This window comes from Triticum dicoccoides, chromosome 7A (assembly GCF_002162155.2).
Source record: "Triticum dicoccoides isolate Atlit2015 ecotype Zavitan chromosome 7A, WEW_v2.0, whole genome shotgun sequence".
Lineage (NCBI taxonomy): Eukaryota > Viridiplantae > Streptophyta > Magnoliopsida > Poales > Poaceae > Triticum > Triticum dicoccoides.
The window spans coordinates 578,871,696-578,891,584 of record NC_041392.1 but is presented as its reverse complement, the minus strand read 5'-3'; the positions used below and the strand labels follow the sequence as shown (position 1 = coordinate 578,891,584).

The 19,889-nt window shown below is 46.0% G+C and overlaps 1 protein-coding gene across 1 annotated transcript; it reads left to right on the top strand.

The window, feature by feature from the left end:
* Window positions 1–10,820: 10,820 nt before the first annotated feature.
* LOC119331053 (protein GLUTAMINE DUMPER 6-like) lies at window positions 10,821–11,616 on the top strand. The gene has a single exon (XM_037604224.1). The coding sequence runs from the start codon at window positions 10,955–10,957 to the stop codon at window positions 11,342–11,344; it is 390 nt and encodes a 129-aa protein (XP_037460121.1). The 5' UTR covers window positions 10,821–10,954; the 3' UTR covers window positions 11,345–11,616.
* Window positions 11,617–19,889: the final 8,273 nt, after the last annotated feature.

The following is a 19,889-nucleotide window of genomic DNA, read 5'->3' as shown; positions in this document are numbered from 1 at the left end:
GGTGCCCGGCCTCCTTCTCCCCTCCTTTATATACGGGGGCAGGGGGCACCCCATAGCACGTCAATTGTTCCTTTAGCTGTGTGCGGTGCCCCCCTCCACAGTTTACTCCTCCGGTCATAGCGTCGTAGTGCTTAGGCGAAGCCCTACGCGGATCACATCACCATCACCGTCACCATGTCGCCGTGCTGATGAAACTCTCCCTCGATCCTCTGCTGGATCAAGAGTTCGAGGGACGTCATCGAGCTGAACGTGTGCTAAACTCGGAGGTGCCGTACGTTCAGTAGTAGATCGTTTGGATCGGGAAGACGTTCGACTACATCAACCGCGTTAACCTAACGCTTCCGCTTTCGGTCTACGAGGGTATGTGGACACACTCTCCCCCTCTCGTTGCTATGCATCTCCTAGATAGATCTTGCGTGATCGTAGATTTTTTTTTGAAATTGCATGCTACATTCCCCAACAAGCGGGTCTTTAGCGCCTGGATTAAGAGGCTAATTACCCGGGTCCACGAGTCAACGAATCGATCCGGGTTTCAAACGGAGGCGCGCTGGCGGCAATGGTCCGATGACGCAGACCGCGACGGAGGGGCTCGGGCACTCGCCGGAAATCGGCTATGGGCGCCCATTTGACGCTCTCGATGGTGTGTTCGAACGTACGCAGCAACGCGCGTCGAACAGCGGTTGTGGCAGCAGGGGGAGTGGCCAACGTCATCGATGGCCGCGGCAGTGCAAGTCGAGCGAGCTCGCTTTTGGGGCTGTGTTGCACGAAGAGGCGAGCTAAGGACATCGACGGGTTCCTGGGGATCCCAGGAACACGAGGTAAAGCTTGGTTTCGAGCTCTGCAAGCAGTCGTCGTGGCGGCGACAAGGAAGGCGATGGCGGGTTTGGTCGTGATGGGGCGGCGGCTAGAGGCAGAACAGCGAGGGGAGGGGGACAGAGGGAGAACGGTCGGTGCTCACCAGGCTTAGTAGCGCAGGGGTGGAGCAGATCAACCGCGGTGAGATCTGGTGATGCCGAGGAAGAAGAAGGAGCACTCCGGCACTAGGGTGCTCCCGGGCTCGAACGGAGGCCCGTGGATGAGCACGACGGAGTAGCCTGATACGATGAGGGGCACGGGGACAACGGTGGCTATGAGCTTCAGCGGGGATCGCCCATGGCAGCGCTCGGGAGAGAGGGAAGAGCGAGGGAGAGAGTGATGGGAAAGGGAAAGTGGGGATCTAGGGTTGTCTCTAGGGCCAGGGCGACGCCCTTATCCACCTCATGGCTATAGGGGTGTGCCGTGGCGTGCATCGCGCGACGTCGTCGGCATCGGATGGCCATGGTGCACGCACAGCCTTCCAGGTGTGGGGAAGAAGAAAGGCCGGCTAAACGGGCCAGGCCGTGCACTATGCAGTGCAAGCCCAAAGGTACATTGCTCTAATTTTCTTTTATTCTTTTCCTTGTATGTTTTCTTTTACAGCAGCACTTTTGTTTTTTATTTAGCCATCAAATGACTTTTGTAAAATGGGGAACCTGCCACATAATTAACTTGCAATATTTAGCACTGCCACAAAAAGTTTGGAGGGAAGATGATTTAGAATTTTACTTAAATACAAATGGATTAAATGGGCTGTTTTGGGCACTATTTTAAATAGGTTAGTGGCAATTTAACATTTCAAATAATATTTTTTCTACATGAAAATTACTTAGTGATTATTTTTCAACCCAACGAACATTTTGTTGGACAGTTTGAAGACATAGAAATTTGACTTTCAATTTAAATTTGAGTTTGAGTTTGATTTTGAGCAAGTGGCACTTAAGCTTGAAAAACATGATGACTTGGCAATATTAGAGAGAAGATTATTGTAGCATGATTCTCGGGGTGTTACAAAGAAGAGCCGAGTCAGAACCGGAACAGGTCGGCCCAGACCACCCATGGGGGGACGCCACGGGCGATGGAAAAATATGCTCCTGTTGTTATGCATGCGGTTTCATTTTCGTAGCCGTAAGAACTGAAACTTTTTTTGAGTGGACACAACTGAATGGGCCTGCTTTCCTGGGTCCAAAAGGGCCTTACCGATGGACTACAAAGAGGCCTGCGATATACACTTTCTTAAGTGAGACCTCAAGTGGAGAGACCTACATTGATCTACCCCAGGGTTTCTTGTACCGCCGCTGTGGTCATTTGAGAAATTTAGGTCCCCTCACCTCCGGCTGCCATCTTGGCGCTGATAGGTGGGGAGATCTCGAATCTTCAAGACCTCTATGTTCTTCGCCATAGTTTAGTCATCATCATAATTTCGTGAGAATAAAATTTCTCTCGTTCTTTTGGTGGTACGCCGGTACCATAAGGTTAGAGAGTTTTATGTCCTTCTCGGATCTGATGGGTTTATAATGCTGTGTCCAGCCTTTTTTGTTGATCTGATGGTTTTTTGCCCTGTGCCGTCGGCGCGGGCACGTCTGCATCGCGTCGATGGAGGCGGCGGAGTGACCGACAGTTAAGCTGTTGCCGATGGCTTCTGACGTCCGCGCAGAAGCTAGCAAGCCGCATGGTGATCGACCATTTAGTTGGACCCGGTTACCATGGCAGGTGACGTATAAACGGACGACGAAATACATGCGTGTTCACCGGCAACAAAAACGTGTGTTGTTCATGCAACCAGTTCATACCAAATCCATCAAAAATAAGAGCGCACTACTGCCTGTTAAGCAAACTGGGAGACAACAAAGCCATCCACACAGCACGAACGACACGATGGCGCGCCTGGAAGCCACTCCTGGCCGAGATCGGGGCGTGCAACATGGATGGACATGGAACATGCAGCGGCCTCGCCCCTGGCTTTCCCCGTCTCCCTTTCGTCCGAAGACCCGGTTCCTGGCAGCACGCAGCTTACGCATCACATCACCAACCAAAGCCACCATCCTGGCCGATAGTTGAGAGTGGTCGGCTCCGGTGATGGAGGGGCGATGACGGCGACGCGCCTTCGACTCGCTTCGGTGCTTGTAATCGTTTTTAGGTGGTCTACGGATCTGATTGTAATTTTTATTTCTGGTGTTCGTTGTCCTGCCATGATTAAAGATGAATAGATTGAAAGTTTTTCTGAAGAAAAAAAGAGAGTGGCCGCACATCCATCACGTGAAAATCGTGCGGCGAATCGAGAGCACACTGACGACGGGGCGGAATGGCGCCGTGTTATCTATCCATCCTGCTAACCAACACTACACCACTGCTGAGTATTGACCTACCGTATGTAGCTGAGCGCGACAGAGTGACAGGCGAATGTGTATGGCGTGATCATTTTATTCTGTGCGTAGTAGTGCTCGTCGAGCCGCCGCATCGCAGTCGCGGTTTTCGCCGGATGGGCGTGAGGGCGACGCTTCTTCGATTTGTCAAAGATCGGGCACTACCAGCGGCCGGCTCCTTTCGACGTACGCAAGAAACCAAACAAGTGGATTTCTCCTCAAGCAAGTATTTTCATCGCCAGTAGCCACCCTGAGCGATTGCATCATCTATATTCATCATTTCTGCCAAAGCGCCAAGCAAGCATAGTCGTTAGCAGCATTCGTATATACGGACACTTTATTTCCTTTTGAGATGACAGGTGGAGATATATGAACTTCATGAATAGATGCTCAACTATATCAGCGATATATACTTCCTCTGGTCTTTTTTTTTCTTATGGAGAGGACTTGTCGTTCTTGAATCATGTCCTGCTTCGAAAAAATATTTATCTTTTGTTCTCTTCCAGGTAGGGTGTCATCCCGTTCCCTCGGATAGTGATACGGAAATCCAACATATCATGTTTAACTTTTGGATAATCTCAAGAGCCGGGCGAATCCACAAATTTAACCAGTGGTATGCGTCTGGGTTATTCTTTCTTCCACAAAGGTTATTTATGCCTAATTTCATCTAATTTGCAAAGGTCAAACTAATTTAATAATCAACTATTAATAAAGTTAGCACCATATCTACAGATTAGGTGAGTGCTAATATACTCGGCCTGCGGATTTGGCTAACTGGGTAACACACATTGGACGCGTAAAAGAAATGTTGTCCCCACATGTAAGCATCCTCAAATCACCAAAAGCTGCGAAGTGGAATTAGCTTTCTAAAATCGAGGGCAATGTGGTAGTAAGAAAATTAAAATGTGGTGCAACATGTCACCCCTTTACAGATACAGAGTGCAAAGTGGAATCATTATATGCTTAAATAGATAAGGGACTACATTTATTTTCTGTTCTTCGAGGAGAGGACTCCTCTATCTTGATACAACCATGTACTGGTTAGAAACATTATTTATTTTTTGTTCTGTTCCTTTGAGGGTGTCATTTCATTCCCTGGCAAAGTGATGCGGGAATGTTACAAATCATGTGCAGTTAACTTTTGGATTATCTCAAGAGCCGGACGAACCCACAAATTAATCAGTGATATGAATGCGGGTTATTCTTTCTTCCGAAATGGTTAGGCTTAACTTTATTCTGCAAAGAGTCACTAATTTATTCCAATCACGAGTAACTAGTTTTTAAAAGACGCCCGAAGGGCATTATATCTGATAAATATTAAGAGAAATATTAATAGTACAATGAACAAACAATTGAATACAGAAAGATCTGAAAAGTATAATTACATTGAAAATCATACTAGCCTCCATCTTCCTTTAATTGTACTCCGACCGTCGTAAATTGAAAATTTCATTGAACCAATAATAAAGGAAAGGGACACTTGCAAATGGCCTCATCATACCAGGTTTTGAAGGCCACAATATTTACTCGCTCCATGAAACAAGATTTAGAAATCGCTAAAGTAGTATTAGTTAGAACGTCACCCCCACCTAGTACATGCTTGCAATCCATCACCACCAGTTAAAGAGGATTGGACGAATCAAACTATGCTGCAAAACAAAGAAGACATAGTAGTCGCCGCACTAATAGTCAGCCAATAGCCCTCCTTAAATGACACACCAATTACCAATTACTACCAGGATCTAAAGGGAACCAACATACTACCTCCGTCTCGGTATATAAGTCATTCGCGTAGTTCTAGGTCATCGATTTGAGGAATTAAATATGTGTTATATGTCATGAAAAGTATATCACTAGATTTAGTATCTAGAGACACATATTGAATTCATACTCCGACCAACTCATTCAAAAGTCCGACAGGACGCAATTATTTATTGCATTTACTGGGTTTTGAACCCTAAACCTCTTGGTTGCAAGTTTATACACCTAACCAGTTGACCCATCAGTCTGAACTGATGGAGAGAGACGGGCAATATAATTCAACACGCCCCCTCACGTCTAGGCTTATTTAGTCCTTAGATGTGGGATTTATGCAGGCCGCGGAATCTTCTTTTAATACCGCTTTGGCAGAGTCTTGAACTCAAGATCTCCTGACTCTGGTACCATATTGCATTCATACTCCGCCGGACATTATACTCCAACAATACAAACTCTTACAGGCCCTTTGTTAGTGCCAGATCAAATGTCGCAAAGGTAGGAAGAGTCCGAAGAGCCTTATTCTAACACGTCGTTGCTGCCATCACCTTGTCAATTTTGCCAGGGAAACAAAAAACTAAGGGAAAATATTAGACAGATGAGTGCTCATGTATTTTCTTGAGAGAGACTAAGTTGAAAGATCTTTAGATTGGCGAAGTCAACCGAGCACCTCGTAATTGGCAAACATATATAACACTAAAAAATAGTATTAAGAAGCATGAAGTAAATCTAGAAAATATACGAGAATCAATACGAAGTCTATGACTTGAATTCAGATTCAAAACCTGGACTTGTATCCGGTTTGTATTAGAAGATAGACTAGTCCTAATCCTAATAAAACTCCACATGTAAACCACCCCTTCAACATATATAAAGAGAGACAGGGCTCCCCAAAGGGGGAGATGAGAAGAAAATAATTCCTAGGGCTAGACACAACTAAGAGGAGAGCCGGTTTATGCGGCGACTCCCTCATGAGTGTAATGAACCTAGCCACAAACAACATGTAGGGCTATTTCGGATGATGTTTTTCGGGGCCTGAAGCTGTCTAAATCCTTGTCTTGTGTTGCGTCTCTCGATTTCGCTCAACCCCTCTCAAGCTACCACATAGATGCGTTGGTCTAACGACTAAATCCTCACACTAGAACATCTGCCGTGGCAGTCCCACGACATCAATGCAAAGTCTATGACTTGAGTTCAGATTCCACGACAAGAAACTGAGCCATTTAAGCTATGCTTAATCCGTTGCGGAAAGTGGAATTCACTTTTTTCTCAACTACTCCCTCCATTCCTAAATAAGTCTTTTTTAGAGATTCTAATAAGGGACTACATACGGAGCAAAATGAGTTAATCTACACTCTAAAATATATCTGTATATATTCATATGTAGTTTGTATTGAAATATCTACATAGACTTATATTTAGAAATGGAGTACTCTCTCTATAAAAAAAATATAAGAGCGTCTAGATCTAAACGAGACTTGCTCCTCCTCTTCTCTTTGTGTTAGTTCACTGGAGACCACTCCTCAATCTTGAACCATGCCATGATTAGGAAAATGATTAATCTTATGTTCTGTTCCTGTGAGGGTGTCGTCCCATTCCCTGGTAAAGACGTAAAGTGATGCAAGCATCAAGCAAATCACGTCTGGTGAACCTTTGGGCCTCCTTTGGTCCATAGGATTGAAAAATCATACGAATAGGAAAGTCATAGGAAATGAGATGACATGCATCTCGAATCCTATGCATAGGAATAGAAAATGAGATGCCCTTTGATTCACACCATAGGATTTTTTCCATTGAGTCTAGGTTAATGTTTATTTTCCTATGAAATGTGGAGGATAGGAAGAATTCCTTGATAGGAATAGGATTTCATTCCTACAAACCAAAGAGCTTTAAAGGAATTTTCCCTATAGAAATCCTATCCTATGAAAATCCTACAAAATTCCTCCAAACCAAAGGAGGCCTTGGATAATCTGAAGGGCCGGAGGAATCCGCATATCTAACCAGCAGTGCGGGTGTGCATCTGGGTTATTCCATCTTCGAGAATGGTTAAGACCTAACTTGCCTTGGACGGAGGGTGAAACGAACTTAATCATCACACTGTCAACAAACTTACACTAGTAAAAAAAGGGGCTTTGGTCCAGCCAGAAAAGAGCATTAATCCCGGTTGCATTACGAACCGGGACTAATGTGAGCATTAGTCCCGGTTCAAGCGGCGAGGGCACCATACAGGCATTACTCCCAGTTCAAATGGGACCTTTAGTCTTGGTTCGTGGCACGAACCGGTACTAAAGGGTGCGATGCCCATTAGTACCGGTTCGTGGCACGAACCGGTACTACTGGTGCAATTTTCAAATCCTACCCCCCCAGCCCCCGGTGCATCGCCTTTTCAGTTTTGTAAAAAGCAAAAGAAAATGATAGAAACTTCAAAATTTAAAATCCTTCGAGATGTAGTTATGTTACTACATCTACTAGTTAGGAAAATTTTAAAACTTAAATTTGGACATGTTTTGCAAAAAGTGTAGGGAAAATGTAAAACGGCTATAACTTTTGCATACGATGTCGGAAAAAAAACATATAATATGTCAAAATGTTCGGAACGAAAATCCGCATCCGATGGAGACCACCTACGGCCTGTTTGCAAATTTTTAGAATCCTCAAATTCTAAAAGGAAAAAAAGTTATGCTCAAATTTTAGTTTTTTTTGAATTTTTGTTAAATCTGGTCAAACTATGGTCAAATTACTTATTCAAGAAGTATTAGTGTTACTAAATAATTATTCAAGAATATTAGTGTTACTAAATAATTATTTCAGTTTTTTTGAATTTTGGTCAACTATGGTCAAACTGTGGTCAAACTATGGTCAAACTACTTATTCAAGAAATATTAGTGTTACTAAATAATTATTGATTTTTAGAACAATAGTTTCAAACTCAAATAGTGAAATGTGTGACTTCATACTCAAGCTAAATTCCTAAGGGTTAATAGGATTGACATCTTACTATTGTCAGGAAAACAACAAGTGCAGACTTGGAAACGAGGGAGAATAGAACCCGGAAGTTAAGCGTGCTCAGGCTGGAGTAGTGAGAGGATGGGTGACCGTTCGGGAAGTTAGATGATTTGGAATGATGAGGGGTAATTAGAATTTAAAGGTTAAATTGAGCAGTGATGAGGGGTGATTAGAGATTAGAGATTAAAATAATTCAAAAAAAATTCAAAAAAATCATAAAATTTCCTAGTGTTAGCTAATAACGCATCAGTCAAAAAATAGTTAACTAATAATTCACCCCGCTTTACTTTTGCCTGGGCCATACCACCACTAATTAGCACCATCACCAACTAATCATAAAGGTTAAATTGAGCAGTGATGAGGGGTAATTAGAATTTAAAGGTTAAATTGAGCAGTGATGAGGGGTGATTAGAGATTAAAATAATTCAAAAAAAATTCAAAAAAAATCATAAAATTTCCTAGTGTTAGCTAATAACGCATCAGTCAGAAAAAAAAGTTAACTAATAATTCACCCCGCTTTACTTTTGCCTGGGCCATACCACCACTAATTAGCGCCATCACCAACTAATCTAATAATCTAGTGCGCTCGTCGGCCACATCATCGCGCGAGTGGATTTGCATGGGTCATGTCAAAAGCTGGACACAAGGTGACGACGGCGTCCTCGATCGGTTATTTCATGTCAAAAGATCGTTGTGTGCAAGGAATGGATGGATGGTTTCTGACTTGACCATGCACGCACCTTTCGGACATGGCGACCTGATCGTCAATTCGTCGACGACGCCAGGTCGCGCAGTAGGGCCGGTCGATTCGTGCTCGCTCGCGCAACCACCTTTTCTCCCCCTTTCCCGTTTTTCTCGTCTCTTTTGCATCCGCCGTAGCCTGAAGATATGCATACATGCACCACACGACACGCATCATCGTAGTACTAGTATGTATGGTTTGGTCGAGGTCGATTTCTCATGAGAATCCAGCTAGCAACCAGCCGTCGATATAGGTAGCAGCCGGTGACTAGCTAGCACTAGCCGACGGAGGTCCAAAGTAGCAATGCGTTTTATTGCTACGCGGCCGGCACCACGCAACACGGGATCGTGAATCGACGCAACTCATCCTTGTAGTTCTAGCTGTGGATCTAGGTAGCGGCTTGTTTGCTTGCTTCGAGACGCGCACACGTCACGCGTCCCACGCAACGCCTGCGCACGGCAGCTGTTCTTCCTTCCCGCAGTAGTACGTAGTAGTACGTGCCTGGATGAATGGATGCGCGCGGCGACTCGATCTCGGGTCGGGTGGCGGAGGCGTAAAGCCAAATCGGCCGGCCGGTGAGCTACCTCTCGCCAGCTGCCCAGCTCCACCGATCGGTCCGTGCATGCATGCATGACGACGGCGACGCGTACCGATCGATATCCTTTGATGCCCTGCCCTGTCGGTTAGTGACTTGGTGTTCGAAGAGTTTGAGTTTAGCTCGTCCATCAGCATGCAGCCTAGGACGATGTATCTTGTGGCAATGGCATGGAGCGTATGAAGTGCGAGACACGGCTCGTGCACGTACCAGACGTGTTCTACGCATGCACGGCACCGCGGGGCGTGCATGTGTTGTTTATGTGACCGGCCGGACGCGGCGAACAGGAAACGAATCAGCACGTGCGTACAGCGTATGCGCATCATGTGGCCATTTGATTGATTTTACTGATGATGTGATCAGGCCGCTCTATGTCAACTTTGGTTGAAGGATTGATCGTGATGGCCTGTTGAACATATCCTACTACTTACTATTCCCCCGTTTGGAGTATTTAGAACTAAAATATGTTTAAATACATTTTTTTATCGACACGTAATCTTGAACGAAGGAAGTACTATTACCCTTGCGATGAATTATTGAGACTAGTCATAGTGGGGAGTAACTTAGACTAGTGCCATGCATATGACGCTAGTCTTTGTTACTACCTTCATAGTGCAAAGTAATATACAAGTAGTATCATGGATGATAGCATTTATTACATTATAGATTCATTTTGCTTTGGGTCACGTTATGTTATAGTAACATATTATGTTACTCCAAACACCTCTCTCATTAACTATATGCCACATAAACAAATTTGTCTTGATATGCGCTATGTTACTTGCTAAGTTTACTCCCACTATGACCAGCCTAGAGACGCGCATTGGAATTACCCGGAGAGTATTCATTACCAACGGTCAAGACAGCTCCTAGTACTAGTAGTACCAGTTGTACCGCACTGCATCTGCATGGTCCTCTTCTCCCACCAACACCGAAACCCAGCAGGCAGTTGTCTCGCCGCCACGTCGATCGTTCATTCCGAGCCATCCCAAGCGCAAGCGGCGCATACACGAACCATCCCAAGCACATGGCTAGGTTCACTGAATCTCCTCCACCCGAAGTTCTGCATTGAACTCTGCCGGTACCAGTACAGTCATACTCCTCGGCGTTCTCGAGCTTCCCGTTCCATCCACAGATTTTCGCAGAAAGTTTCAGAACCTTACTCCAAAATCAAATAGCAGAAATAGTAGATAAATAGCAGAAATTAATTGCAGTACAGTGAATTCAGTTTTTATCCAAAATCAAAAACCAGGTCCCACCATCCAAGCGGCCAAAACCCAGACGTTACTGTGCATGCAGCCGCAGCAACAGAAAAGCGGCCAAACCCAACCCAACCAAACCCAGCAGCAGCAGCAGTAGCACCTGGGGGAGGCAGAGCAGAGCGGAGCTGGCAAGCAAACCAAAGCCTCCCATCGCGCCGCGCAGAGCGGTTTCTTTTCCCCGCTCTCTCCCCCGCGCCACCTATAAATACCGCCTCCCTTCCCCCTCCTCTCCCACAGTCAGTCGTCACAGCCACACAGAACAACCGAGAAACCACTCTGCACGCACGCCCACAGAGAGAGAGGAAGAGGAAGAAACAGAGAAAGAGATCGATAGAGGGAGAGGGATCGACATCGGCTTGATCCACCGTCCATCATGAGGCCGATCAGAGAAGGTGAAGCCCTGGTCGGATTCGCCGGGGCGCCGGCGGCGGGCGGCCACGGCCACGGCGCGCACCCGGGGCTGTGGAGGACGCCCACGCCCTACCTCTTCCTCGGCTTCGCGCTCATGATGGGGCTCATCGCCGTGGCGCTGCTCGTGCTCGTCTGCACGCGCCGCAAGCCGTCCGGCTCGTCGCGGCGGGGGAGCGCCGCCGAGGAGGCGTCGGCGCGCGGGATGGCGCCGCTCGACAGGGAGCCCAAGGTCGTCGTCATCATGGCCGGCGACGACTTGCCGTCCTTCCTCGCCAGCGCCAGGCCGTTCGCGTTCCCTGCTGCCATCAACGCCGCCGACGTCGGCGAGCAGCGGCAGGCGGACGCTGCGTAGGCTCGACGCCCGCCCGTGTAACCGCGGGACCAATTTTGGCCTCTAGGATTCCCCCTGCGCGATCTGTATGTAGAATCTACGCCTACTCAATCCGTAGTAGCAGAGAAGATAGAGCTCTGTAGTAGTTTGCGTTTCTTGGTGAGGTGAGGTGAGCGGCGCGCATGGCGTGAGCGCGCCGGCGGCGTGCGTTGAGTTGAGATCTGGCGAAAGCGAATGGAATTTTGGCTTGCATCTTCATTCAATAAATGCATGATGCTTGCTTTTTTTCTTTTGAGTTAATGCATGATGCTTGCTTGGCTGCTCCCCAATTCGATTTCCACTTGAAATTTCGGCGCCTTCCGTTGGGTGAGCGGTATAAAATACTCGCCCGTCCTCGTCATTCTGGGAGACCGTCTCTCTCGGAAGTTTCACCGTGAGTCATCCAGCATTAACCGGTCTCCCATCCTGATCGAGTTTGATCACCACGTAAGTAAAAGTTTGTGCGAAGTGACGGAGCTTCCTGGCCGGCCCCGGGGAAACTTTTAACGTGATTGTTCTAGACTGCAAGTGCTGGTTAAGTGCATGTTGAAACGCACACAGTGAACTTTCGGTTGCTTGTCCATGTTGAAACGTACACAGTACACAGTGAAAACGAGCGAAAAGTACACAGTGAAAACGAGTATAGGATTACATGGGGTGCATTGATCGATTGTGTGGTCTTCAAACGCGAGCACACAGACTAAAAACAAAAATAGGGGAGCCTAGCGCGTCGTCGACACGTCGCGTAGAATTTATGCAACGGACTGTATGCGCCGCCCTTTATCAAACCAAGGTCCCGTCGCCTGTATTTGGAAATGGAGGTTATATACTTTTAGTGGGCACGTAGTACTTTTCTTACAAAAAACTACACGTACTACAGTCTCTTAAATAGCAGAATCTGCTTGTTAACAATGGGTTTCTGTCATCCATTTCGTGAAGGTACGAATTTTCTCACTACATTCATATTCCTGGTCTCCTTTTGTTTTTGCGGCATGCTATTTCTCATACACCTATAATTTGTTGTATCGCCGGTCGACTTTGGGAGTGCATAGGAGAGCAGCCCCCGAGGCCGGGACGGGACGACGCAGCCGGCCATCGTATCCCTAACATGGCCTTGTCATGATCGAGCGGGATGCTTGATTGGTTCAGGGCATCTCAACTGGACGTCTCGACTGGACGTCTCGACATTTTTTTTCCGGTGCGGGGAGATGTGGGGGGAGATGTGGGGGGAGATGTTCCGGTGCGGGGAGATGTGGGGGAGATGAGGCCTATTGTCAAAAGAAAGGAAGCTCGCACGTGTTTGCTATAGGATGAAGATGATTGGCCAGCAATTGGATTTCAAAACAACGTCTCTAGGTCAAATTGACGGAAAGTTTGCCTGAAAATGCCTGAACTTTGTTTTTCCAACCCGTTGGTGGTGAGCAGGAGGAGGTGACGACAAAAAAAACATGCTATAGGATGAAGATAACAACGTCAGGGCCGGAATCACACAACCGGAGAACATGTCTTTCTAGGATAGCCGGATCCCACAACCGTGGCAGCCAGAAACCGCCATAACCGGAATCGGGGAAGGAGAGGGGGATGGTGACGATGAAGTCAGAGGGCATGGAATCCAAGCCATTGAATGAGGATCTGATGGTCTACAGGTGCGCACACTGAGGCAAAATCCACTTGTACTAGCGGCTAGCACCCCTATCTGTTCGTACTTTGTACTGCAAACTTGTAGTACCCGTTTGGCGCCTGTACTACTTGTTTCTTGCCACCACACGCGTGCTGCAGGCCTGCAGTTGTCTTCTAGCCTAACTTGTTGCAGCTGCTGCACTACGTCTCTGCTAAAATGGGTGGCAGCCTGGCCACTAATATCGATCGATCGGATCAAGATGAACCACTTGAACCGCACGTATGCCGAGCTCACATGCCACTGTTTTGTGCTAAGCACCATATGTCAACTCGAGCCGTACTTGCGCACGAAACATATCGTATCTGTTGCAACTTTGCAGCCGAGATCAATCAATCATATAAGTTGTGCTTAGCTCATGGAGAACCCATTATCTACAAAAATCTAATCAAGCATCAGCCGGCTAAAGCTAGCTAGTAGTTGCCCCTTTACAAAGGTGTCCCCCGATATCCTATTCGTCGCGACAAAGCGGTAAAGAAATGGCGAAATGGCACGCCGATTCCTCTTTCTCCCGGGTTGGATCGTCCCTGGTATGAGTTTCAACTCAATCCTTATTTCTTCTTTAAAAAGGTGAAAAGGTTTCCACTAAATCGTAAAGAGTTGAAGAAATCCTTGTTTTTTAATTAATATCTTGAAATGGAGAAAGTGGGAAGAAAAAGGAAAGAAAGGTATATTGGGGGGAAAGAGAGGCAAATGGAGAGGTCCAAATCCAACAGCGAATGCCAATGCCAAGATGATACTATGGGGGTCAGGTCACGCGGGGCCATGGCACTCGCCAAAAGGGAGCGCTTTGCGTTTTATCGCGGCTAGGCCGGAAGCGGCGCCTCGACGTCGAGCCCGTAGGGGGGTGGGTGACACCAAAACAAAGTTTGTGCTCTTCCTCCCTGCGTCCTCGTCACCATATTCTCACCCTACATACTCCCACTACCATAGCTAGCCATCATACAAGTTCCTCCTAGCCTTGTCAAATATCAACCCAGGTGCGTTCTGGAATTATACATCGCTTCATGCAATAGCATTTAGCAGATCGGAACGAAGAAGTGCTAATGGCTAGCCAGCCTAGAGGCTCTTCATGTCATGTCAATCCGTGTGCGTTCTGGAACTTCATTCCGTTTCATGCATGGAGCTGGTCGGATTGGGAAATGCTAATTCGTTTTGTTCCTTATGCTTGACCTGTGTTCTTCGTGTGCATCCTTCGGTCCTGGAACACGAACCGAAGAGGAGGCGTACGTGAAAGCGAACCAGTTCTAGCCTTCTAGCTAGGGTTTGGGTGGACGGGGAGATAGCAGATGGGCTGGTGGCGGCGGCATGCATGGGGTTTGGGTGGAGGCGGTTGTTTCCTTGTCGCCGGAGCAGCAGCGTCCTGTCAGCTTCGTACCAGTTCCGTAGGGATAAGGTTGGCAGACATGGTTTACCTTGTTCCTGTTGCTAGTGGAAGCGGCGCATCGTAAGAAACTTGAGAGTCCACAGTAGAAAGTCGACGAGCTATCTGGACTTTTTCAAGGGAAGAGCGAGTGGGGGCCTAGTCAGAACCCAGATCCGGAGTATGAACAGCAGCAGCAGCAGCAGCTTGCTTGTTGTGACTACCCGGCGGGCATCATCATTGCCGCCTCCACCGACGAGCGAGCGTCATTTTTCTCCCTTTGCCGCGGAGAATATCCCGGAGCATATGGCAGCTCCTCCTCCCCGGCGGTCTCCGCCGTCCTTCCATGTTGCCGTACCCGGCCCACCGAGGCCGAGGCCATCATGGCCAGGGAGAAAATGTTTACTCCCTGATTAGTTCGGAGTCAGAGATGCCGTGCTGCACTGCACTGCACTGCTTGGAAACATAATGATAGTAGTAGTAGCAGTAGCTGCCTGGCCTATTGCTATCCGCCAACTTTTGTAGCTGCTCTTTTGGCCCTTGGCTTGATGCTTTCCAGTTCAGACGTTTGTTTATTGGAACCGGATCATCATTGCAGTGGTTAACTCGTTTACCGAATCATTACGGTCACGGAGACCTTGGAGCTAGCAATTCTGGTGCTTTAACGTTCTCACCACTTAGTTTATTTCGATGTTAATTCTGAACTGGAAAATTTAGAGAGTAGCGAACACTTGTCCATCCAAAAACTTCACAATTCGATCCTAAAAAAAAACTTCGCAAATCGCCAATTCGTATGTGAGAAGAAAAGAACGAGGACTGAAAGGCGATTCGAATAGGTGGGCGCGTGTACGTGCGGCCTCTGTAGGATGTCAGATAAAGGGGAGGCGAGGTTGGAACTTGGGAGGAGCATTATCCTCACGAATATTCTGGCTCAGTTGGAGCCTCTGTAATCTCATCTGCTGGGAACGGTCGAGCAGTGCGCCCATGGACGCAGCAGGATGCCATGTTTGCCGATCCTTTCGATGAGCCACCCGACGGCAGTGCTACGTACATGCTGCCGCTAACTTCCAGGCCCAGGAAAAGGACGAGAGCGATGACTCGGATCCTATTCACCACCGGGTCGATCATGGCAGCTACTATAGCTAGAAGCTTGTTGCGGACCTTTTCCGTCCCTTTTGACACGCCGTTGGGCCGCCGCGTCCCTTTGCGCCAGCGTTTCGTAGCTAGCTAGGGTTCAACGAAAAGCGATCGCTCATTTTTCCGCTGAAAAAAAGAAACCTCCACTCCAGCAGGCAGCAGCGGCTGCATGGCACGGAAAGGTGTCGTCACATTGGTAAACCATGTCGACACAAACACGAGCACGTTGAGCGGGCCTCGTGGCGTCACGTCGGCCGTACCCGCACGCTCCTCCGCCCGACACTGCCCGGCCGCCGCACCGCACCGCACGCACCATCGCCCGGCAGCTACGCTACGCTAAGCTACGCCACGCACCGTCACCTTTTTGTGCGAGAAAAAGAGATCGCATTGCCCAGCCCAAGGGATCGCAGTCGTTCATGCGCAACAAATCGATCTCATTTGGACCTGACCTGAGCCACACGGCAGTTTGGATACTGTGGAGCTACGCACCGTCACTTGTTATCAGGCAAACGGATATGGATGATGAGAGGATAATGCGTCCATGTATCGACTGATCGATCGATGGATCGGACTGGACGTACGTGCGCGTGCTATTCGATCCTTGCCCTGGGCCAGCAACGCGACAGCCCGCGGCCCCCGGTTCGACGCCGACCGATCGTACCGCGAGCTGCCACCGGCCGTGCTATCTATCCTCCCTCGTCGACGTGAAACGAAAGGACCATGCATGCATCAAGATCGACAGCCGCGAATCGGGGCCAGAGGTGGCCTCTTCCCTTCTCCGCCTCTGTTCGATCGGCCCGCCTGGATTATTTTCCTCTTTAGCTGATTCTCTAGATATCGCATATGGATCACAGGTCAGGCGATGCATAGGTGTTCCCGTGGGGCGCCACTATGCTTGTTTGTCACCCTGATGGAGAAGTGATGATGATCTGCGTGCGGTGCCACGACAGCGATCACTCCATGAGAATGTTTCCAGCGAAATAGATTTTCTAACAGAGCCAGGAGCAGCTAGAATAAATCCGAGACGCATAGTCAATCATCCGAGTATCAAGCAATCACATAAGCACGACATAAAAATTTGTTAACGAGATTCATCGACATGGCTACATCCCTAAAAGCGATGACTCCACGGGTGCACCCGTGGGCCGCGCCATGACAGCAGCGATGACTCCATAAGAGCTTTTCCAGCCAAATATTCCTAACGGAACCGGGAGACTGTGCACTTGCTTCCTCTGAGATTCGTGCCAACTTTTTGTGCATAAAGTAAAAAAAATTGCTATGCAATACGAACAGTGGAGAAAGAAATAGAGTTCTGCATGTAAGAATTGTGGCAGTTTTAACTATGAGAGAGAGAGTGAGAAGAAAAGGACGGCGCATGCGTTCTCTCTCCCCACACAATAGCCGCATTTTATTTCCTTGTCATATTCTGAATGGTTAATAACTTACGAACCAAATTTTAATTTGTGATTTTTGTATATTTGATTGAGAATTATAAGACCTTTAAAACAAGACCGGTTTTGGATACATTTTAGCTAGTTTGAATTTTACTGTTTCAATCAGTTTCATATACAAAAAAATCACTCATTTAAAAATTGGATTTCACTCATTGTAAAATTCCTATTTCGCACATTAGAAAACACATATTTTAGTCATTTCAAAAACTTGTTTCACTCATTTCAGAAAGACGATTTCAATCATTAAAAAAACCTCATTTCTTTATGTTCAAAAAAACAATTTCACTCATCTGAAGAAACTGGTGTCACTCATTTCAGAAAAATAATTTCACTCAGTTGAGAAAACATATTTCACTAAGTTGAGAAAACATAGATTTTAGTCGTTAAAAATAGTTTCGTTCATTTCAGCAAGCTGATTTCAATCATTTAAAAAAACTCATTTCTTTATGTTCAAAATACCAATTTCACTCATTTGAAGGAACCGATGTCACTCATTTTAGAAAAATAATTTCACTTCGCTGAGAAAACATATTTCACTCAGTTAAGAAAACATATTTCAAAATTGATTAAACTCAATGCAAAAAAATAGATTGCAAAAAAAGGAAAGACATTACACTCATTTACAAAAGATATATTTCACTCATTTCAATGTATGATTTAATTATACAGAATAACAAATTTCACGCATTTCTAAAAACATATTTCACTCATTTCAAACAAATATTTTCACTTGTTTTTCGAGTTCCACTAATAATAGTAAACGATTTCACTCATTTACAAAAGATATATTTCACTAGTTTCCAACAACACATTACTCTCATTCACAAAAAATAGATTTTACACATATCAATTTCAAACACTGAAAATGGTTGTATTTCACAAATACCAGTTTCAAACAGTGAAATAAGCAGTGTCACATAAAATATATTGAGCCAAATAAGTTAATTAAAATGATGAAAATCAAACGCATTTGAAATGTCCAAGATTGATATTGTTCTAAAGGCCTTGACACCCGTAGATCAAATATATAAAATATTTTACATACACTCGTAGAAAAAGGGCCTAATGTTCAGCTCATTAGCCCCGGTTTGTAATTGAACCGGCACTAATGTGACCATTAGTGTTGGTTCCAACGGCTAGGCAGGCGGCTCTCATTAGTCACGGTTCATGGCGAACCTTTAGCATCTTTTCGTGCCACGAACCGGGACTAAAGAGGTGGTGGCAGGCTGGTGTCAGGCTGCGGCCCCACCAACATCTTTAGTCCCGGTTCGTGCCACGAACCGGGAATAGAGATGCTCCTTTAGTCCCGGTTCGAATAACCAACCGGGACTAAAGATTATCCTATATAAACCCTTCGTCGAGCCTGAGCTCTTTGTTCTTCCCCTTTCCTCTCCTCTCTGTTTTCTTCCTCTCCTCTCGAGCTCATCCTTCATTTTTCCCAAAATTTGTCAAGATTTGAAGGCCCCCCATCCATCCAAGTGATCACAAAGGTTAGCAACTTTGTCCTTTCATCTCTCATTGCTAGATTAGCTCTTCCAATGCTCTATAAGTATAGTGATTTGTGGGTTTTAGTTTGGGAGTAATTATATGTGGTAGTTTATTTGATTTATATACAATTTGAGCTCAAATTAACTCCTAGTTTGCATATGTGGGTGTGGTTTACTTAGTGCCTTCCCATCTCCGTCCTAACTACCGTCGATCGCCCGCACCATCCCGTCGCCGGCACCACCTTGTGGTGAGCCTCTTGTTCTTATCTTATATATATATATATATATATATATATATATATATATATAAATAATCATGTTTATGTGATTTAGATATATATTTACTTGTATAATTATCTTGCATGTACGTTATTTGTTATATATAGTGTCATGGTTTTGATATCCGTCCCTGTCGGCCCTCGTCCGGTTTATGATTCGGATGTGGTATATTCTCTTTTATAACTATTTGTTACATTTCGTGTTTATGGAAAATTATGCCCATCAAGTTGACATAGATATTTATATCTAGGAGGTATGTGAACCGGAAATTCCAACCGACCCTATTGTCGAGAGGTTAAATTTAGTTGAAAATGAAAACAAGTATTTGAAAGAAAAAATGGAAAGAATTGAGGAGGAGAAGATGAAATTGGAGTTGCATGTTGCCGATGTCGTCGATGATCACAAAATCAAGATGGAGAAAATGCGCTTGAAAATTAGAAAGATTAGAAAATATGTCATTGATTGTGAGGCTTTGTATCATTATGTTGTTGGATCAATTGTTACCTTAATTGCGATCTTGATCGCATTTGTTGTTGCATTTAAATGCTTTAGCTAGAGAGTTTGTATGTTGTTTTATGAGAATAAGTGTGTATGAACTTGTATTAATTTGGTCTTTTCGGTGCTGTGTAATGAAGATGAGCCAGCAATGGATGTACGATGACCGATGTTCTTCCCAGTTCGTTAATGATGTGCGTACTTTTCCGCTTCGGCCGAGGCAAACAAGCGGGCAAATGCTTTTATGTCTTGTCCATGTGCTGGCTGTAAAAATGATCGGAATTACTCTAAGTCAAAAACCATGCACTAGCACCTGTTTGAGTCCGGTTTCGTGCCCCACTATAGTGTTTGTACCAAGCATGGAGAAAGAGGGGTTATGATGGAAGACAATGAAGAAGAATAGGACGACAACAGCTATCCTGGCCATGGGTTCCCTGAATACGATGGTACAACAATAGGGGAAGAAGTCGAGCCGGCAATGCGGGAAGAAGCTGAAGAAGACGCATCAGATGAGCACACTAATGATCTAGGTCGGGCCATTGCCGATGCAAAGAGAAACTGCGCAAGTGAAAAGGAGAAGAAGAAATTGCAGCGCATGTTAGAGGATCACAAGAAATTGTTGTACCCGAATTGC

What these genes read in the sequence shown, in the direction of transcription:
- LOC119331053 (XM_037604224.1), top strand. Translation starts at nt 10,955, where the DNA reads ATGAGGCCGATCAGAGAAGGTGAAGCCCTGGTCGGATTCGCCGGGGCG.